Source organism: Rhinopithecus bieti, unplaced genomic scaffold (assembly GCF_001698545.2).
Source record: "Rhinopithecus bieti isolate Rb0 unplaced genomic scaffold, ASM169854v2 scaffold_8911, whole genome shotgun sequence".
In the NCBI taxonomy this organism is placed as follows: Eukaryota; Metazoa; Chordata; class Mammalia; order Primates; family Cercopithecidae; genus Rhinopithecus; species Rhinopithecus bieti.
In genome coordinates this window covers 51,508-74,516 of record NW_016806084.1, presented here as the reverse complement: position 1 = coordinate 74,516, position 23,009 = coordinate 51,508, and the positions used below count along the sequence as shown (strand labels likewise).

The following is a 23,009-nucleotide window of genomic DNA, read 5'->3' as shown; positions in this document are numbered from 1 at the left end:
TAAATAAAAACAAGAACAGTACAACTGAGGCATCACAGAACATCAAGTGGAGAAAAAATACAATTAAAAATGCTAAAGCAAAAAATGGTGGTAAGCAAAAGCTGTAAAGCCAATACTAAGAGTTTTTTTTTAAAAGCAGAATAAATGACTAAACATAAAGTTCAACCAAATAGTAAAAATATGGTTGACATTAGAATAAATAGAGAAGATGAAAGACAAAAAGAAAAGAAAAAAAAAGTTTTCACATAAAGGGATGGAAGTAGTTGAAAAGGCAGCTCGAGGAGAAAGATTTTAGTAGCTATAGCTTTACACTTCCAGAATTCCAGACACTGGCTTGTTTCACCCTCACAGTCACCAGGGAAGTAGTGATCGTAGCCCTCTTTTTAGAGTTGAGGAGATGGTTCAGCAAAGTTAAATGACATACTAGTTAACACACAAGCAGACCCAGGGCTTAGAAACAGATCTCCTGAATCCAAGCCTAGTGCCCCATTACCTCATATAAGCTATGTTCTAGAAAGGTAGATGATTTAATATATTGATAATGTATAAATTAATTTACTTGGCATTTAATGTCCTAGGCTTAAGACATTGTTATGGAAAGGTATATTTGTCTTTCAGTTTATGCCAGTTCAAGTACCAAATGATGAAGAAAAAAATGATCCTGTCCTTTTTGCTAATAAAGTCCGGAATGTAATGGCAGAGTAAGTGTCTATATCTGATTATAATTTGTAAATAATTTGAAAATTATTTGTACATGTTGTTTAACTCGTTTTAAGGATTTTTTTTTTAACCCCTGAAGGCCTCGTTCCCCAACTCATTTTGATGCATAAAATAATGTGCCCAGGGATGAGGTCAGTATAACAATCTATAAATATTTTCCCCAGCTGCATACCACAAATAAGGAAATATGTCTTTACTGGAAAGACTGGGGAGGGTTCAATAACCAGAAAAGACCAGTCAGTGCCTTGCACAGGGTGGATTCTCCTAAGCTGGCCCGCCACTGTCAAATGAGCCTTGTGATGATCTCAGTGGTTCCTGACGTGGCCCACCTTCTATTCCTTTGACCTTCATATAGCTGCCCAAGGCTGAGTGTTTCTAAGGTGTTACTGACGGTAGCACCAAAAAGGAGAAAGTTTGCCATGTAAAAGATGCATAGAAGAGGGAAAAAGTCACCTCTTCATGGATGGCTATAAATTAGGATTTAGAAACTATAAAACGTAAGGTTAATATTTTCCTGCACATAAGAGAATGTAACTGGCCATTATTCTGACTAGATAAATCAACCCCTATCTTGTAATGAAAGAATGTTTTATACTATACCACCACCCAGACAGCCTCAGAGCCCTCCAGGTGTGCACCCTCTTCCCACATACCACCTCTGTCATTCCCAGTAGTAAGTTTGGAGCTAATAGACCAGCAGTGTTTATTCTCTTAGTAAAAATTCAATGAGAACTCTGAATTTAGCTTTATAGCCAGATTTCATATATATAGCCAGCCATGTATATATGTATGTGTATGTGTCTCTATATGTTTTATTCTAATTTATGTATCTTAATATTTTTCTGCAGAATAACTATTTTCAAAATAGAATAAATGTTTGGCAAAAAATTTGCTATTAAGTGTATATAGATATGGTTGTTTTATCTAGTTTCTAGATCAGCTACAAAGTTAGTTTTTATGTTGTTTTTTTCTCTTCCTTTCTTATGTTTTCATGCCAGCTTATATCCAAAAGGTAGAAAGCAAGATAATTATCAGAAATTGAGAGAACTGGGCCGGCGCGGTGGCTCACACCTGTAATCTCAGCACTTTGGGAGACCGAGGTGGGTGGATCACAAGGTCAGGAGTTCGAGACCAGCCTGGCCAACATGGTGAAACCCCATCTCTATTAAAAATACAAAAACTAGCTAGGCATGGTGGCACGCACCTGTAATCCCAGCTGCTCAGGAGGCTGAGGCAGGAGAATTGCTGGAACCTGGAAGGCGGAAGTTGCAGTGAGCTTTCATGCCACTGTACTCCAGCCTGGGCAACGAGCGAAACTCCGTCTCAAAAAAGAAAAAAAAAAAAAAAAATGAGAGAACTTATATCAGATATTTTGGCTTCCCAAATTGTGCTTAGAAACAAGAGAAGGGACTTGTTTAGACAGCCTTTTTCTGAATTCAAAGGTGTGGAGGTAATAATGACTTGTGATAAAGAGTAAGAAAGACCTCGATTAGCTGCACAACCTTGGACAAGTCTCCTCCAAATCCCCTTCTCCTCACATGTGAAATGGGAGTTAAAATCATTGCCTTGTCTTTCTCATGGTTTTGATTATTAGGAGACTCAAGTAGGAAAGTATATGATAAAAGCATTTGAAAACACAAGTACTGTGGTAAGCCCTCAACTTATTTAACATTATCCTTACATCAACTCTATAGTACAAGTAAGAAAGCTGACTCGGGGAGGTGAGTAGTTTTCCCAAAGTCACATTAGGTAGTGACTGTCTGGGCTAGAACTCAAATCCACATTTCCTGTTACCAATGCCCAAGCTCTTAACTATTATACTGTACCATTTATTATTATAAGTCCCAAAATATTTTAAAATTTAATTTTATATCTTATATATTCTTATACCAAAACACTTATTATTCAAAGAGCTTAGAAAAAAATATTTTAGACAGAAAAATTTGTTGTTGTTGTTGTTGTTTTGAGACAGAGTCTTGCTCTATCACTCAGGCTGGAGTGTAATGGCGCGATCTCGGCTCACTGCAACCTACACCTCCTGGGTTCAAGTGATTCTCCTGCCTCAGCCTCCCGAGTAGCTGGGATTACAGGTGCCCACCATCATGCCGAGCTACTTTTTGTATTTTTAATAGAGACGGGGTTTCGCGATGTTGGCCAGGCTGGTCTCGAACTCCTGACCTCAGGTGATCCGCCTGCCTCGGCCTCCCAAAGTGCTGGTATTACTGGCTTGAGCCACCGCACCCAGCTGAAAACAATGTTTTATTCTGATTGTATTCATTCAAAATTTAATGTTTCTAGCAAGGATTCAACAAAATCCAATATGGTTTAAAGACATAATTTTATGATTTTCACCGAATATTTGTGAATAAAATTTAGTGAAGAGGAATCTTTATCCTCATGTACTGCATGTTTTTTTTTTTTTTTTTTTTTGGTGTTTCAGTGTTTTCCATTTTATAAATATGTATTTTTTTTCAAATTTAATTCACTAATCATTTAATCTGGAGGTATGTGTGAGTAGTGAAGTAGGAACTAGGAGCTATACTTTCCCTTAAGGATGGAGGATGTTTAGGTTTAGAAGAAATATTAACTTATTATCAATTTGCTTCAGTATTTTTGGAAGATTGCTATGTAGCAAGAAGGTGATCTCTAGCTATAAAAGATGAAAAACATAGACAGCTAGCAGTTTGGATAGACTGTTTACTTACACTATATACAAATGCCATTTATCTGTTTCTTTTATTTTCTTTATTTTTTGATATGGGGTCTCCCTCTGTCACCCAGGCTAGAGTGCAGTGGTGCAATCTCAGCTCACTGCAACCTCTGCCTCCTGGGTTCAAGCGGTTCCCCTGCCTCAGCCTCCTGAGTAGCTGAGACGACAGGTGTGCCACCACCATGCCCGCGTAATTTTTGTATTTTTAGTAGAGATGGGGTTTCGCCATGTTGGCCAGGCTGGTCTCAAACTCCTGGCCTCAAGTGATCTGCCTGTCTTGGCCTCCCAAAGTGCTGGGATTACAGGCATGAGGCACTGCCTTCAGCTCCATTTATCTGTTTAAACAGTACCCTCCACAGGCATTCTCTTTTTGTCCTTACAGTAACCATTTGGAATAAGGACAGTATTCATTCCTGTGTACAGATGAGAAAAGTGAGGCTTCATCCACAGCTGGTAAAAAACTCCACTAGGACTCGAACCTAAGTCTTCTAATTACTTTCGATGGGACTGAAGGCAACTATTATCATTATAGTTAAAACACAAAACAAAAATTATCAGCAACACAGACAGAAGCATGTAGATATAAGGAGATTAACCTGATCCTTAGTAAGTCTGCAAAGAAATGGAGAAACATGTCTCTTTGTCAAGAAAAGCGAGAGTTACTGGTTTAAAAGTAGTAAATACTTTTCATTTGCTGTTGTTTGGAACCAGTTAAAGCCTAATGAAATATGATTACTTTTTTTAAAAAAATGAATTTTAGTTTGCTTCTTAATACTTTCAGAGCTCTGGGAATACCAGTAACAGATCATACCTACGAAGATTGCAGATTGATGATTTCAGCAGGACAGCTAACATTGCCTATGGAAGCTGGGCTGGTGGAATTTACTAAAATTAGCCGGAAATTGAAGTAAGTGTATTTTAAAATGACTGTACTTTCATAAAGTTGTTCAAAGGGGATCTGAAATCCTATCTATTTTCTCCTGCTCTAGTTCCCACTTGGTGTTTATTAGGAAAGTCGGAGTTGTGAATTTATCTCACATTTTATTCATCTACTTTTGCTTTTTCAAGAACAGTTAACTCAGAGATATGTGCACTGGTCACAGGAGGAGACCAAGTGATAATAAATGTGGATCCACACAGATCTACCTCCCTCCTCAGAGGGAGTTAGTGACTCAGAGAAGTTAGTCCTGCCACCTTCTTACAAGGACAGGATCATTAGATGATACTGGCATGTGGTAGTCAGAACTTCACATGTGAAACATGAATTGATTTGTATAGTTGCAATTCTTACCATCACTGAATATTAAGTACTTGCCCTAGATCTACCTTTTTTTCTGGATACCTATTTAAAAAAAAAAAGACAAAAATTCTTCTTTGTGCTCTTATGATCTAGTTTAAACCATTGAGAACTTTCTTGTTGAGCTATTTGCTGTAAAAGCTGTAACCCTCAACCTCCCTCTACCCTTATTGCAGTTCATTCTGTTCTCAGCCCTATCTGGAATTTGCAGAATTTATTAACATCCTGTCTATGAAGGAGATGAAGAACCAGTTACTATATCAAAGTTCAGTATTAAAGTATAATATTTTGATAACTGATGTAGAAAATATTTATATCGTAAGATAAAAATGTTTTGCTTTTGTTTGCATATTATAGTCCAATGTTCTGTAGATTTAAAAAGTTTAGATAGTCACTGAAATTGGGCTAAGAAGTATGTGTTAGGTCATTTGTTTAATTCAACAAAGCAGAGATAGGGTATGATGTAAGCTACAGTACATTTTCCAGTGTTTTATTACAGTGGTTTTTCATAACTAATCTTGGAGGACATGTGTATAGTCTAATGAATCCCCCATCATAACATTTTGTGAAATATGAATTCATTATCAGCCTGAAAGCTTCTTGAAAGCAAGAATTGTTATTTCGTCTTTAAAAACTTAATACATGCTATGGACTCACTAAGTAATGTCTAGATTTAAAATACTTGCTTTCTTATTTTCTTCTCATGAATAATTTATTATTCCACTACACTGTTCTTTTTATTTACTTTTCTTTCCCTGAGATATTTGAGATAATTGTCAGTTACAGAAGTATCCTTTAAAAGATTAAATGCCTGCATATATGTTCAATATGTGCTTTTAAGTACCTGTTTTATTCTCCTTTACAAATTTAACACTTAAAATATTTTTCTCTCAGATACATTAGTAAAATAATGCCCAAAAAATGTCCATGTGAATTGTAAAGGGCTAACAACATGTATCTATAATTCTTTGTTTGTTTAGATTAGATTGGGATGGTGTTCGTAAGCAATTGGATGAATATGCATCTATCGCGAGTTCCTCAAAAGGAGGAAGAATTGGAATTGACGAATTCGCCAAGTATTTAAAGTTGCCTGTTTCAGATGTCTTGAGACAACTTTTTGCACTCTTTGACAGGGTATGTTAAAATTTAATCTTTCACATTTTTACTCTGTCAGTCCTACAGTGAATAAATCAATATGGTAGACAATTTGAAAAACTTGATAGTTCAGTGTTAGAAGAATCAAGGCTGAGCCTATGGTTTAATTGCATGATTTTGTTTTTTCTCCTTCATAGCAATATTAATAATTGTGTGTGTGTATTGTAACATTTATTATAGTGTCATATATAATATATGTATCTATTATTTTAGTATAATATAATATATCTATTATTTTAAATACCAGGTCAGGAATAAATATTGTAGCCATATAACCACATTTGTGGTATGGAATTGAAAGAGTTTATATAACTGGCAGAAAATTTAAAATTTATCTCAAAACTTATGTATTGATGACATACGTGTTAGAATTTTATTCTGAAGGTTTTAGACTTCCACAAACCTGGATGAAGACCAAATAGATTTTTATTTTCAAGTGATGTTTTGTAACAAAGATTTTAATTAAAATCTGGCCATTTGCCATTATATTGGGGATACAGTTTGCTGCTTATGAATATTTAAGTACATGCAATTAGATAACTGAATTGTCAAAAAGTTTCCCTAGGAAAACTGTATCATGACTTCAGGTTTTCTATTTTTTAATTTGTGTTTTAATATATAAAATTGATAGTATACAGAAATTAGCCAGGCATAGTGGTGCACACCTCTAATCCCAGCTACTCAGGAGGCTGAGGTGGGAAGATCACTTGAGCCCAGAAGGCGGAGGTTGCAATGAGCCAAGATCATGCCACTGCATTCCAGTCTGGGCAACAGAGCAAGACCCTATTCTCAAAAAAAGAAAAAAAATTGATAGTAAAATGCACTCTTTTGGTTACAGTTCTATGAGTTCTAACAAATGCACAGAAGCATGTAACTACCACTGCGTTCAAGATACACAACAGTTGAAAAAATATATATATTTTCTTGCAGTTATTCCATTTGTAGTCAAGCCCTCCCCCCAGTTTTAAGTCCTGGCAGCCACTGATCTGTTCTCCATCTCTATAGTTTATCTTTTTCCAGATGCCATATAAATGGAATCATACAGTATATAGTTTTTTTGAGTATGGCTTCTTTCACTGAGTATAATGCATTTGAGATCCAGGCATGGTGTTTTATAGATCAATAATTAATTCCCTTTCACTGCTGAGTAATATTCAATTGTATGGATGTACCATAGTTACTTTATTCCCTAGTTGAGGAATATTTGGTTTGTATACAGTTGGGGACAAATATGACTATAGCTGTCATTCTAAGCATTTGTGTATAGGTTATTATATAAATGTAGGTTTTCCTTTCATTTCACTTGGGTAAATACTTAAGAGTAAGAACCCTTTATTTTATCTTATCTGAGAATTACCTTATTTTGCATTCATTCTGAAGGATATTTTTGTTGTACAGGCAGGTCTTAGAGATGTTTAGGGTTTGGTTCTAGACCACTGCAATAAAGGGAGTTTCACAATAAAGTGAGCCATATGCAGTTTTTGGTTTCCCAGTACATAGAAAAGTTTATTTATAATATAGAGTAGTCTAGTGAATATGCAATAGCATTATGTCTAAATAAACAATGTATATACCTTAATTTAGAAATACTTCACTGCTAAAAAATGTGAGCAATCATCTGAGGCTTCAGCAACTTGTAATCTTCTTACTGATGGATTCTCTTGCCTCAATGTTGATGCCTGCTGACTCATCAGGATGGTAGTTGCTGAAGGCTGGGCTGGTTGTGGTACTTTAAATAAATAAGACAACAGTGAAGTTTGCTGCATTGATAGACTCTTCCTTTCATGAAAGATTTCTTTGTAGGCTGGGTGCAGTGGCTCATGCCTGTAATCCCAGCATTTTGGGAGGCCAAGGTGGGTGGATCTCCTGAGGTCATGAGTTTGAGACCATCTTAACCAATATGGTGAAACCCTGTCTCTACTAAAAATACAAAATTAGCTGGGCATGGTGGTACTTGCCTGTAATCCCAGCTATTTGGGAGGCTGAGACAGGATAATTGCTTGAACCTGGGAGGCAGAGGCTGCAATGGGCCGAGATCATGCCATCGCACTTCAGCTGGGGCAACAAGAGTGAAACTCCATCTCAAAAAAAAAAAGTTTTTTTGTAGTATTCGATGCCATTTTATAACATTTTACCACTGTAGAATTTCTTTCAAAATTTCGGTCTGTTCTCTCAAGCCCTGTCATTGCTTTATCAACTAGGTTCATGTAACAGTCTAAATCAATTGTTGTCATTTTAACAATGTTCACAGCATCTTCATCAGGAGTAGTTTCCATTGCAATAAATCACTTTCTTTGCTCATCCATAAGAAGCATCTTATCCATTCAAGTTTTATCAAGAAATTGCAGCAATTCAGTCACATCTTCAGGCTCCATTTTTAATTCTAGCTCTCTTGCTATTTCTACATCTGCAGTTACTTCCTCCACTGAGGTCTTGAACCCCTCAAAGTCATCCATAAGGGTTGCAATTGACTTCTTCCAGACTCCTGTTAATATTGATATTTTGGCTGTTCTTAATGGCTTCTAGAATGCTGAATCTTTCCCAAAAGGTTTTCAATTTACTTTGCCCAAATCCATCAGAAGAATCGCTAGCTATGGCAGCTATAGCCTTATAGCATTTCTTATGGCAGTTATAGCCTTATAGCATTTCTTAATAAGGCTTCAAAGTCGAAATTACTCCTTGATCTATGGGTGGCAGAATGGATATTGTGTTAGCAGGCATGAAAACAACATTAGCCTCCTTCTATATCTCCATCAGAGCTCTTGGGTAACTAGGTGCATTCTCAACGAGCAGTAATATTTTGAAAGGAATCTTTTTTTTCTGAGCAGTAGGTCTCAACAGTGTTCTTAAAATAATCTTTAAATCATCCTATGAACAAATGTGCAGTCATCCAGGCTTTGTTGTTCCATTTATAGAACACAGACAGAGTAGACTTAACATAATTTTAAGGACCTTTGGATTTTCAGAATGGCAAATGACCATTGGCTTCAACTTAAAGCCACCCGCTGTATTAGCCCCTAACAAAAGGATCAGCCTGTCTTTTGAAGCCTTGAAGCCAGGCATTGATTTCTCTCTAGCTATGAAAGTCGTAGATGGCATTTTCTTTCATTAAAAGGCTGTTTCATCTATGTTGAACATCTTCATCAATTATGTTAGCTAGATTTTCTGGATAACTTGCTGCAGCTTCTCCATCAGCACTTGCTGCTGTACCTTGTACTTTTATGTTATGGAGACAACTTCTTTTCTTGAACCTCATGAACCAACCTCTGCTAGCTTCAGTCTTTTCTTCTGTAGCTCCCTCACCTCTCTCAGCCTTCACAGAATTGAAGAGAGTTAGAGCCTTATTCTGGATTAGGCTTTGGCTTAACAAAATGTTGTGGCTTTGACCTTCTATCCAGACTATTCAAACTTTCTTCATAACAGCAATAAGACTGTTTCACCATCTTATCATTTGTGTGTTCACTGGGGTAGCACTTTTAATTTTCAAGAACTTTCCTTTGCATTCACAACTTGGTTGTTTGATGCAAGAGACCTAGCTTATGGCCTGTCTGGGCTTTTGACATGCCTTCCTCACTAAGCTTAATCATTTCTAGCTTTTGATGTAAAGTAAGAAATGTGCAATCATTTCTTTCACCTGAACACTTAGAGGCCATTGTAGGGTTGTTACTTGGCCTAATTTCAGTATTGTTGTGTCCAAGGAACAGGGAGGACCAAGGAGAGGGAACAAGACTGGGAATGGCCAGTCAGTTCATGGAACAATCAGAACACACACATTTATCAATTAAGTTTGCCATCTTACATGGGCAGAGTTTGTAGTGCTCCAAAATAATTATAAAATAGCATCAAAGATCGCTAATTATATATCACCATAGCAGATATAATAATAACAAAATTTTTTGAAATATTAGGAGAATTATCAACACATGACACAAGGACATGAAGTGAGCAGGTGCTGTTGGAAAAATGGCACTGATAGACTTGCTCATGCAGGATTGTTACAAATCTTCAAATAGTTACAAAAAATACATTATCTTTGAAGTTCAGTAAAGCAAAGAGCAATAACATGAGATAAGCCTGTATATAAAATTCTGAGTTGACTGTTCTTTTCTTTCAACAGTTTAATAATGTCCTACTTTAAGTTGCCTCCATGGTTTTGCAGCCTTACTAGTTGTTCTTCAAGTTTTGACTTTCCTCACCAATCCTCCTCCTATGCTATTTTGTCCAGAGGTAGTTGCTTTTTGTGTTTTGTTCAAAGTTTCTAGTTGTAGTCAAGAATGATAGGCTGGCTAAAGATTCCATCCATCTTGGCATGTAACAAAAATTCCAGCTTTATATTTACTATTGGAAAAAAAAAAGTAGTTTGTAAAGAAAACATTACTTGATGACCAAAATAACCAGGGCTTTTTTCTTTTTTCCCAGAGCACAGTACATTCTTCTAATGACTTATTCTGTGATCTCATAGATGAACTATTCTTTAACAAGATGCTGTTAAGCAACCTTCCTTTAGGTGTAGTGTCTGGACCTCTCTTCTGGGCTTGCATGCAGCATACAAATAATCTGTTCTCATGTATTAAATACTAATGTATGACTGCAGCAGTATTACTAAAAAGTGCAATGAAGATTTAGGGGAAGAAATAAGTAAATTATTGTTTGTTTGTTTGTTTGTTTCTTGAGACTGAGTATCACTCTATCTCCCAGGCTGTAGAGCAGTGGCATGATCTCAACTCACTGCAACCTCTGCCTCCCAGGTCTAAGTGATTCCCCTGCCTCAGCCTCCCAAGTAGCTGGGATTACAGGCATGTACTCCTACACCTGGCTAATTTTTACATTTCTAGTAGAGACAAGACTTCACCATGTTGGCCAGGCTAGTCTTGAACTCCTGACCTCAGGTGATCTGCCCACCTTGGCCTCCCAAAGTGCTGGGATTACAGGTATGAGTTACTGCACTGGCCACAAGTAAATTATTGGATGTAACTGTGCAAGTTGGAAAATTAGAGGTACCTTTTTACTTGTATGATTACTAATATTTCTGAGATTTATATAGAATTTTCCACTATGTTTTTGGAAACCATGTGAGTAATTTTACATAACATTTCTATATATATGAAACTAGTAATGGGAAAGAATATGGCAGAGACCTACAAACCAGGACAGGAGATAGGGAAATAGGAAGGGACATGAAACAGGGACAAAGGACGAAGTTTATAGCATATCTTAGACATTGTGCTCATAAGGAGTTTTAATCAAAATTAAAAATAATATCTGTAGAGCTTGCCCTGTCCTTCAGGTGTCAAACTAGCTAGCAGTTACAGAATTGCTATGACACCAGTTCTGTCTTTTGATGATTGATGATACCTGCCAACACCCTCATTGTTTGTACAGCACTGTTGAGTATAGGAAGATTTGAGTGGGGAAGGCGATATAAACCAAAGATTAAAATAACTGCCAGCTAGCTGATTCACTAACTCAGACTAGAGATAACAATTGGCCCAGGCAGTTGGAAGACTGGTGAGCCTTTGTAGCTTACTTGGTTACCACAGTATCGCATGAACTGATTTCGTAGGCTGACATATTATTTTATAATCGTGGGGTTTTTTTTTGTTGTTGTTGTTTGTTTGTTTTGCTTCTTTGTATGATATGTCTGAGGTTTAGATATAAACCATAACTGTTCTTCAAAGCACTTTTCTTTTGATCTCCAACATACTGGAAGGTAGAGAAAATAGTCTGGAGAATTAATGATTAATGCATTTTCACCTTTCTTTCCTTCCTTTTTCCTCTCTCTCTCTCTCTCTCCCTCTCTCTCTCTTTCTGTTCTGAACACACCTGAATGTCTGTGCCTGTGAAGATTTACTTTGTTTTGAGAAGCTGAATTGTGCAATTGATGCCACACCTTATACACATACCCACTTTCCATGCTAGGCTTGTTTTCTCAGTCTCTGTAAGTGATTTAGTAGAGGGACGTTTGATGGGAAAGGCAAGAAATTTCAGCAGCTCCATAGCTTGTTTCTCTCAGGGTAGTTTATCTTGCTAAACTAAGAGCACAATGGGAGGAAAGGGAGGAAGGATGGGAAAGAGAAAAGGTAAGGTGTCCCTGTTGCTCTTTCAGCAGGTAGAAATTCCTGCAGTGGAAAATGCTCCCATACGCCCTTCCCATGTTCCCTTCCCACTTTATCCTCCTTTCTCCCTTTCTTCTTTTTTTTTTTTCTCATCTTTTCTCAAGTCTAATGCTGTTGTGGTTGGCATTTGGGGGATGGAGGGAAAACCTCAATATCTCTCCACCACTCCCTTACTTTTCTTCCCACCTACATTCTTGGTTAGTCTACAAAAACTTCATAATGTTTTTTGTCTCAATTTATCCTACAAAAATATGCTATTAGCTCCTTCTAACATGTCTTTAGATTCTCAGATATTTGATGGCAGAGAATTTGAAGGTCCAAACAGAAATGTGGTATTCATGATCCAAAGCATGGCATAGTTCACTAGTTTGGGATAATTTCCTTTGGAAAGGTCTCATATCTTGGAAAAACAAGAAAGACCCTTTTCAACTTTAGGTTTAAGTTAGCTTCTTTATTTTCGAGAATGTGTTCTTAACTCTGGTTCAGAGGTTCATTGGGGATTAGTTAAATGTCCAGATGAGTGAGAGCTAAGGGCTTAAACAATGGTTTAAAACAGTGGCTTCTCAACATTTTTTATGTTTATAATTCAGATTAAGAGTAGATGTTATGCCAGCACACTTGAAGGGATTCAAAGACACTTAACAAGATTAGGAAAGTTTTACACTGGCTAAATCAGAATTAATTATAACACAATCATTTTTACAGTTATAACAATGTCTTGCAATGTCCATAACAACATCATTCTTCATTTCATCCTCCTTCAGCATGGTATTATTCAGCAGTTGTGTGCTGCCCTGGCAGCAGTATCTTCTGTACCTATAAAACAGTTCTCACATATTTGTGTAAGCATATAACTTTTTGCAAGCTTGCCAATACACCATATTATCTGCCTCTTACCTCCTACCACAAGCAAGTCATATCTCTTCCACACTACATCTCAAGATGCATTCATCTTAATTTTCTATCTAACACTGTCACCATACTCACTAGCAGCAAAGCTGTATTTCAATCAGGAAACTTTTTCTGCAAAGGACCAGATAGAAAATATTTTTGACTTTGCAGACCATATGGTGTCTGTTACAACTATTCATCTCCACTATTATAGTGCAGAAATGGCCATAAAAATACATAGATGAATGGCATGACTGTGTCCCAATAAAACTTTATTTACAAAACAGGCACCAGATTGGATTTGCCCCTCCCGCTCTAGTTTGCTGGTCCCTACTGTATTTCCTAAGCTGATGAAAACAAAGCATGCTTGTAGGTTTAAGAACTGGATTGAAGGATTACTATAAGTCACTATAAGTTTGACTATTTGACTAAGTCAAACTTATAGTGACTATTATTAATTTGTGGGTATTCTACATCTGATGTAAAGGGATCACTAAGACTCTTTATTATTGACTAATCTGTCTAGCTCTTGTTACTATCCTCCCATAGCTGTAAGTAGTGGTGTATCATTCATCTTCACAGATGAGAGGAAAAGAGTGAGGAAATTGATTTCTAATTCTCAGCTGTAGCCTGGCATGAGCTCACTTTCTCTTTTTACCAACACCATTATATGCATCATAGATTATTCCTTAGTAAAACTTAGATAGATGGTTATGATTTCCATTCTGTAAAAAATTTAACAACGGTCATGATTTTTCCCATTTCTGCCTCCTAACAAGTACTTAGTTCTTCTGGCATTACTATGTACTTTGTTTAAATATTAGACAGGAAAAGTTTGTGTATACTTTAGCACTTTGGCAATCCAGCCTTCTTGGCTATTGTAAACTTCTGTAGATGTTTTATTACTGTTTCACATTATGTGGAATGAATGTGTTTCTTTATTCCAAGTTTTTCCTGTCTGCCCTGTTCTTGTTCTTGGTATTAGTTCAAATGTTAAAACTTGAGTGCCAATAATAACAAACATTCTTGCCTGCTCCTTCCTGTTAGAGAAGGTAGGGTGCTGTAGTGTGCAGGTTTTCTGCTCATGCTGAGAGTTAGGACAGGGCACTTAGGTGGCTTAAATGACTGGAAATAAACAGTGAAGTCTTCTACCTTTTAAGTTTCCAGTTAAGGTTTTATATATAATACAGTATTTCATAATTCACATGAAAAGAACCATTTTGATTCCAATCCCAGTTAATCAGGATTTGCTATATGAAGTCTACTCCACAACTTATATGATATAGTTTGCAAAAAAAAAAAAAAAAAAAAGGCTATAACTTTCTGGGTGGGACACATAAACTTTTCTATTTGGTTACATGCCTTGAAAGTTTGGTTCTACATGTCTGAGTATTTCCCTATTCAGTTCTCAGGTTCACTTAGCTCCTCCATTTAGTCTGTCATAGTATTTTCTATGTCCGAGTGTAGTTAACTAAAATGTCCATTTAGACATGAGAATTATATGCTTTACTTTTGGCTTCTCAATGCAAGTATACTTGGGAGTTGCATAGAGGAAACAGAAAGGAGACTGTAAAATTAAAATGTAAGTTTTAAAACTAGAGCAAGGTAGTAATTACTGGCCTCCTCCAAGAGCACAAGGAAGTAAAGAACAAGGTTTTGTAAAGAGAAAATTGTGTCAGATCAATTCAATTTCCCTCTATGACAGAGTGACAGTCCAAGATGATAAGGAAAACGAAATAGATTTCATCTATATGGACTCTAGAAAGGCTTTTGATTTCATCCAACATGACATTCTTATCAACAAATTAGGAAGGTCTGGTCCAGATCACGTTGCAGTTAGATGAAAGCCCCACTTGACAGAAAGGCTTCATCTAAAGTGGGAGTTGTGATTCCTTCTGTTATTCTAGATGAGGTTCAGTTCCCCTTGGAATTCTGTTTGGAAAGCAACATACTTAATAGGTTGCAGTCACCAGACAATATATCAAAGTGGGAGTAAGGGTAAGCGAGCATGTCTTTAAAAGTTGTGGAACCAGACTGAGATAAAGAAAGATTAAATTAAATTAATATATAGCATAAAAATGTCTAGGTGCCAGAATGAAACTAAATACAAGAATGATGTTGCTGTCACAAATCTAGATTCACAGAATTGTAGAGCTAAACAGACCTTTGGGCATCAAATTGCCCATCTTCTTTATTTTGCAGAAGATTGCCAGCTCAAGAGAGGAAGTTACATGCCTAAGGCCACACAGCTGGTTAATTGCAGGACTGGGACTAGAATTCCTAGTTTGGTATTCTTTTTTACTACACACTGTCACTATTGACTCTTTAAAAAATAATTCTCTTGAGGCATATTTTACGTATCATAACTCACCCAAGTATACAATTCAATAATTTTTTTTGTAAATTTACCAAGTTGTGCAGTCATCAACTTTCAAGCAGTTTTAGAACATTCCTGTCACCCCAGTATGATTTTTTATGTCATTAACTGTTAGTTCCTGTCACCTAGTTATCCCCTAGCCCTAGGCAACCACCAATCAACTTTCTATCTGTATAGATTTGCCTTTTCTGGACATTTTATATAAATGGAATCCTATAATGTATGTCTTTTGTGTCTGGCATCTTTCACTTAGCATAATGTTTTAAGGTTTATCTATCTTGTAGCATATATCCATCATGATTTTATTGCTGAATTGTATTCTTTTATGTGGATATATCATATTTTGCTTATCCGTTCACCAGTTGGTGAACATTTAGGTTGCTTCCACTTTTGGATTATTTTGAAAAATGTTTTTAATAACATTGTGTCTCAGTGTGTACTTTTTAAGTCTAATAACTTGGTTCCCCAAACTGGGACTAAATTATCCATCAGATGTGGCTTCTTCCCCTCCTACACTTTTTTTTTTTTTTCAGATATGGATGGTAGAGTTCCCACAGACAGAAATTAAGGTTGCTATTAATGTTCTAATAAATAGCCATAGGGGATTAAATCATCCAGGGGAGAAAAAGCTTGTTAATCTAATAATAGTCTTTTATTCTATGATGGCTTATAAGAAATTGTTAGCCAAATGCCCTCCATCTTCACAGAAAATAAATGAGAAGAATTGAATTTAAACTACAGCAAAAAAAAAAACACTTCAGACGGGCACAAGGAGGCACATTTTATGTGACAGTCGATATTATCAAGTTAATTTGCAATATTATAAAAACAAAGTTCATGTAATTTTCTCTGAGAGAAGCTTATATGAATGTGTTTAAATCTGTCTAAAGCCAGATGGCCCCTTGTGATTCCCTAAAAGGAAGACAGTTCTTTTGTGATACTTTTGCTGAGTAGTTAAAGAAGACATTTGGCTTTTGGTGTTCACAGAGGCCATTTCATTGTGCCTATGAGAAATAAAATCAGTTGTTGGAAAGTTTTATACAAACCACTCAGTGTGGCAGAACACAGGACATTGCTGTCATGTCCTGGACAGAGCGATGTCCCCTCGCTACTATTCTCTCCCTAATAATAGCTAGAATAATCATTATTCAATTCTAGAATTACATAATTTCCAAAGTAATTTCACATCTAATCTCCTTTTGACTTTACATTTGAGCTGTCAGTAGTTTCTACAATTATTTGTGAGAGAGACTCTACCACATAGCAGTTCAAAGCCATTTCCAATTTGATTCCATCTTATTGATCTCTCTTTATCTCTCATCATGCCTAGCAATAGAGTCTCATTACATTGTACTGTTCACCATCTTTTGAATACCTCATATCCTTTAGCTCCTCTGTATTTTTGCTAGACTGTCCTTTTATATCCCTTATCTATTTGGAGAACTCTGACTCAGTCTCTAGTCAGGCCTACACATGATCTCTTCTATAGGTAAATGTTCTCCTGTCCTTTGCCTCAGTAGAATTCACTGATTCCTTTTTGCGTGCCCATACTGGTTTGATGTCACAGGACAGTGCACTAGCTACATGACCTTGGATAACTAGCTTAACTTTTCTTGAATTTTTCTTACCTTATCTGCAATACATTTGTATATTTCAGAGGAATTCAATCAAACCTAAATACTAAAACATATTATATACAAATATAATAGATTAGTATTAATAGTAGAAATGTGAACATAGACTTCATATTATAATTATAACAGTTTCCTATAGTTCTACTTGATTCTTGAGCACAGCCCTCCTGCTTTATTCACCTCTGTAACCTAAGTACTGAGCCCAAGTCCTGATACATAATAAATCAGATTGAATCATTTAAAGTAAGCAAGGCAGATATTATTATTATTATCATTTTGTAGATTTGAAATTGAGACCCCAAATGCTAAGTAATATAATGACTTAATCATTAAGTCCTAGTTACTTTCCCCAAGTTCACCAATAGAACTTCCAACAACCTCTGGAGGATTTGTACTCTGACTGTAACTAGTATTAAAGGTAGGATTTCTCCAAGTATTATCTGAGCTACCTGTTACAGACTGACTTCTGAAGATGCTTATTAAAAATATAAAATCAAATCTCAAAAATACAATGTTGAGGGGGGGAGGGGTGGAAAGCCAGACACATAAAACCTGAAATGAAAGAGAAGACATTGCTACCAATTTTACAGAAATAAAAAGGATGGTGAGGGAGTACTATGAACAACTGTATGCAACAGATTGCATAAGCTAGATGAAATTGTCAAATTCCTACACAACCTACCAAGACTGAATCATGAAGAAGTAAAATATATGAATAGACCTATAATTAGCAAAGATATTGAATCAGTAACCAAAAACCTCCCAACAAAGAAAAGCCCAGGACCAGTTGGCTTCACTGGAAAATTCCACCAAACATTGAAAGAAGAACTAACACCAGTTCTTTTCAAACTCTTCCAAATAATTAAAGAAGAGGGAATACTTTCTGATTCATTCCATGAGGCCAAAGTCAGATAAAAACACTAGGAGAGAAGAAAACCACAGAACAATATGCTGTATGAACATGGATGCAAAAGTCAACAAAATATTGTCTAACAGAATTCAACAGCACATTAAACAGAATTCAACAGCCAAAGTCAGATAAAAACACTAGGAGACAAGAAAACCACAGAACAATATGCCGTATGAACATGGATGCAAAAGTCAACAAAATACTAGCAAACAGAATTCAATAGCACATTAAAAATATTATATACCATGATAAAGTGGGATTTGTTCCTGGAATGCAAGATAGTTCAGTATATGAAAATCAATTAATGTAACACAGCATATTCTCAGAATGAAGGGGAAAAATCACATGATCATCTCAACGGATGCAGAAAATGCATTTGACAATATTCAGTACTCTTCCCTGATAAAATCACACAACAAACTAGAAGGAAAATGCCCCAACATAATAAACACCATATATGAAAAGTTGATAGCTAACATTATGTGCAGTGATGAAAGACTGAAAGCTTTTCCTCTAAGATCAGGAATATGACTACGATGCCACTCTCATGCTTCTACCAACATGGTATTGGAAATCATCACCAGAACAGTTAGGCAAGAAAAAGAAGTAAGAGGCTTATCAATTAGAAAGGAAGAAGTAAAATTATCTCTGTTAACAAATGATATGATCTTATTTGTAGAAAACCCTAAAGATCCCCCCTCATACATACAAAAAACAGAACTAATTAAGGGACTTAGCAATGTTACAGGATATGAAGTCAACACACAAAAATCAGTTGCATTTTATACACCAACAATGAACAATTCTGAAAAGGAAACTAAGAAAACAATTCCATTACAATGGCATAGAAGAAAATTAAAATACTTCGAATAGACTTCAAGAAGGAAGCTAAAGACTTGTGCACTGAAAACTACAAAGCACTACTAAAAGAAATTGAAGAAGAGACAAATAAATGGAAAGATATTCCATATTTATGGATTAGAAGACAATATTAAGAGTCAGTACTTCCCACAGTGATCTACAGATTTAAAGCAATCCTTTTCAAAGTCCCAATGTTTCTTTCCAAAAATAGAAGAATCAATCCTAAAATTCATAGGGAATTTCAAGGGACCCTGAATAGCCAAAACAATCTTGAAAAAGAATAACGAAGTTGAAAGCCTGACATTTCTTCATTTCAAACCTTACTTCAAACCTACAGTAATCAAAACAGTGTAGCACTGGTTTCAAGAAAGACATATAAGCCAGTGGAATAGAATAGAGAACCCAGAAATAAACCCTTGTGTATATGGTCATATGATTTTCAGCAAGAATGCCAAAACCATTCAGTGGGGAAAGGACAGTCTTTTCAACAAATTGTGCTGGGAAAATTATATATCCACATGCAAAAGAATGAAGTTACCTTACACATATGCAAAAGTTAACTCAAAATGGATCAAAGATCTAAGCATAAGAGTTGAAACTATAAAACTCTTCAGTGAAAACAGAGGAAAAACTTCAAGACATTGGATTTCTCAATGATTTCTTGAATATTACACCAAAAGCACAGGCAGCCAAAGAAAAATAGATAAATATGACCACATACAAATTTTAAACTTTTATGCTTCAAAGGACACTAACAACAGAGTGGAAAGGTAACCTGCAGAATGAAAGAATGAAAGAAAATATTTACGAATTGTATATCTGATAAGGGATTAATATCTAGAATATTTAAAGAACTCCTGCAACTCAACAACAAGAAACCCAACAAATAACCATATTTTAAAATGGCCAAGGCCGGGCGCGGTGGCTCAAGCCTGTAATCCCAGCACTTTGGGAGGCCGAGACGGGCGGATCACGAGGTCAGGAGTTCGAGACCATCCTGGCTAACACGGTGAAACCCTGTCTCTACTAAAAATACAAAAAAAGCTAGCCGGGCGAGGTGGCTGGCGCCTGTAGTCCCAGCTACTTGGGAGGCTGAGGCAGGAGAATGGCGTAAACCCGGGAGGCGGAGCTTGCAGTGAGCTGAGATCCGGCCACTGCACTCCAGCCCGGGCGACAGAGCGAGACTCCGTCTCAAAAAAAATAATAAAATAAAATAAAAAATAAAAATAAAATGGCCAAAAGATTTAAATAGACATTTTTCCAAAGATCTTCTTTGGCCAGTAAGTATTAATACATTAAAAGATGTTTAACATCATTAATCATTAGGGTAATGCAAATCAAAACTACAATGATATACCACTTTACACCCATTAGGATGGCCATTATTAGAAAACAAAATAAAACAAAAGAGAAAATAACAAGTGTTGGCAAGGATATGGAGTAATTGGAACTCTTGTGTGTTGCTGGTGGGGATGTAAGTGGTATGGTCAATATGGAAAAGCATATGGTAGTTCCTTAAAAAGATAAAAATAGAAGCATCATATGATTCAGCAATTCCACTTCTTGGTATATACCCAAAAGAATTGAAAACAAAGACTCAAACAAATATTTGTATACCCATGTTCATAGCAACATTATTCCCAATAGCCAAAAGGGCAACCTAAGTATTCACCAATGGGATAATGGAAAAACAAAATGAGTATATTAATGCAATATAATATTGTTCATCATTAGAAAGGAAGGGAATTCTGACACATGCTACAACATGGATGAATCTTGAAGAAATTATGCTGATTGAAATAAGCAAGTCACAAAAGAACAAATACTGTACGATTCTACTTATATAAGGCATGCAGAGTAGTCAAATCATAGAGATAGAAAGTAGAGTGATGGTTACCGGGGTGGGGGTAGGGGAGAATGGGAGTTATTCTTTAATGGATACAGTTTCAGTTTTGCCAGATGAAAAAAGTTGTGAAGATAGTTGGTGGTGATGGTTTCACAATGCAAATATACTTAATGCCACTGAACTCTATACTTAAAAATGGTTAAAATAGTATATTTTATGGTATGTATATTTTATCACAATTTTAAAATATTTAAAATTTTTATAATGAAAAAGGAATACATGAAAGAGTCTGTACTTTCTGATTTAATTTATTTAAGGTGCAGAAATAAATCTATAGTGTTAGATGTCAGGACAATGGTTATCCTTGGAAGAAGGAAGTAACTGGAGAGAAGTATGAAGAGGTCTCTGGGGTGCTGGTGATGTTCTATTTCTTGATGTGGATGCTATAACATGGATGTGTTCAGTCTGTGAAATTCTTTGAGCTATCCATTTGTGATTTATATGATACATTTTTAACATGAATATTACACTTCAAAAAAGATTTTAGCAATGTCGATCACAGACCCCACAGCAGACCTATGGAATCAGAATATCTGGGAGTGGGAACTCAGGACCTTGCATTTTAAAATCTCCCTTCTAAGTTTTCTTAGGACTACTTGATTTTGAGAATCTTTGCTAAAGTAAGAGGATTAGATAAATATTCTTCCAATGCCCAAGATTTCTTCAGTTCTATCCTAACAATAAATATTTCTTAGAAAAGAAATTTTTGATTTCCTTGCATCATTTACCTTCTTCCTGTTAGGAAAATGCACATCATGTTTTAGGTGCTGAGACACAGGACTAAGAAATTGATGACATAAAAATGCAGAGTTTAATATTTTTTCGTTAAAACTATTATCCTAAGGTGTCATACATACTATAATTTATGAATATCTGGAAGAGTGAAAACAATTTTATTGAGGCCTTGTAAAATATGGCAGGTGCTAGGACCTCATGGAACTCAGGTATCTTCAGGAGGATGTGAAACATCACATCATAGGGCGTGGTGCAGTGTGAGCAGATAAAGAAAAGCCAGTTCTTCCACATGTAAACACTTGAACTCCATTTCATCTTTTTTCATACCATTCCCAAGATTGCAGCAGCTTTCACATTTGCTTGTTAAACTGAAAGCATGTTTCTTGCAAAGGCTCTATTGGAAGGAGCAGATCGAGGTCTTGGAGAAGCTCTTGGAGGCCTCTTTGGAGGAGGTGGTCAGAGAAGAGAAGGAGGAGGAAGAAATATTGGAGGGATAGTTGGAGGAATTGTGAATTTTATCAGTGAGGCTGCAGCGGCTCAGTATACTCCAGAACCGCCTCCCATTCAACAGCATTTCACCAATGTGGAGGCCTCAGAAAGTGAGGAAGTTAGGCGATTTCGGCAACAATTTACACAGCTGGCTGGACCAGATATGGAGGTGGGTGCCACTGACCTGATGAATATTCTCAACAAAGTCCTTTCTAAGCACAAGGATCTGAAGACCGACGGTTTTAGTCTTGACACCTGCCGGAGCATTGTATCTGTCATGGACAGTGACACGACTGGGAAGCTGGGCTTTGAAGAATTTAAGTATCTATGGAACAACATCAAGAAATGGCAGTGTATTTATAAGCAGTATGACAGGGACCATTCTGGGTCTCTGGGAAGTTCTCAGCTGCGGGGAGCTCTGCAGGCCGCAGGCTTCCAGCTAAATGAACAACTTTACCAAATGATTGTCCGCCGGTATGCTAATGAAGATGGAGATATGGATTTTAACAATTTCATCAGCTGCTTGGTCCGCCTGGATGCCATGTTTCGTGCCTTCAAGTCTCTGGATAGAGATAGAGATGGCCTGATTCAAGTGTCTATCAAAGAATGGCTGCAGTTGACCATGTATTCCTGAAATGGGCACTGAGAAGTCAAGACCTTCCCTGGAGGACAGGACTGAAAACCTTGCCATGCTGTACGCAGTTGCTGATACCCTGTGCAACAGCTGTCATTTCCTGGCGAGCTCTTTCACAACCCTGCGTATTTCTGATTGTATGCTGCCTATTACTGCTGAATTAAAACAGATATTTCATGAAAAATGTTCTGAGTGGTTTGTATATCAGCTTTTTGAGATTTGGATTTATATGGACTTACATATATATGATGGGGAGGTTGTGGGGTAGAGTTCTAACGGAGTCGATTTTAAAAGGTGTTGCTTATTTGGTGAATAAATTCCAAGGAGTAGGAACTTTATTATTGTTGTTATTGTTGTTAAGAATGAATTTTTTAAATCGTAGAATAAATCAAGAAAGCCCTCAGGAGATACATTTTCCATTTTAAGAAGTTGGGGAGAGAGGTTCAAAATCTGTTTTCTTGTAATTTTACACCTGGTCTTTCCATTATATAAAAAAATGAAAAGTGCTTTTTAGGAAACTTATTTAACTGTAAAGAAACAGGTTCAGACAATGAAATTAAGCAGTTTTATATAA

At 36.3% G+C, this 23,009-nt stretch overlaps 2 protein-coding genes across 2 annotated transcripts in view; both read left to right on the top strand.

Moving 5' to 3' along the window:
- Positions 1 to 23,009, top strand: part of LPCAT2 (lysophosphatidylcholine acyltransferase 2) — an 86,013-nt gene that overhangs the window by 41,606 nt on the left and 21,398 nt on the right. The window contains exons 9-11 of the mRNA XM_017874619.1: positions 619 to 701; positions 4,212 to 4,337; positions 5,708 to 5,861. Coding sequence (XP_017730108.1) covers positions 619 to 701; positions 4,212 to 4,337; positions 5,708 to 5,861 — 363 coding nt within the window. The remainder of the gene's footprint in view (positions 1 to 618; positions 702 to 4,211; positions 4,338 to 5,707; positions 5,862 to 23,009) is intronic.
- CAPNS2 (calpain small subunit 2) lies at positions 21,601 to 22,613 on the top strand. The gene has a single exon (XM_017874620.1). It carries the CDS (start codon positions 21,689 to 21,691, stop codon positions 22,433 to 22,435), a length of 747 nt encoding a protein of 248 aa, XP_017730109.1. The 5' UTR covers positions 21,601 to 21,688; the 3' UTR covers positions 22,436 to 22,613.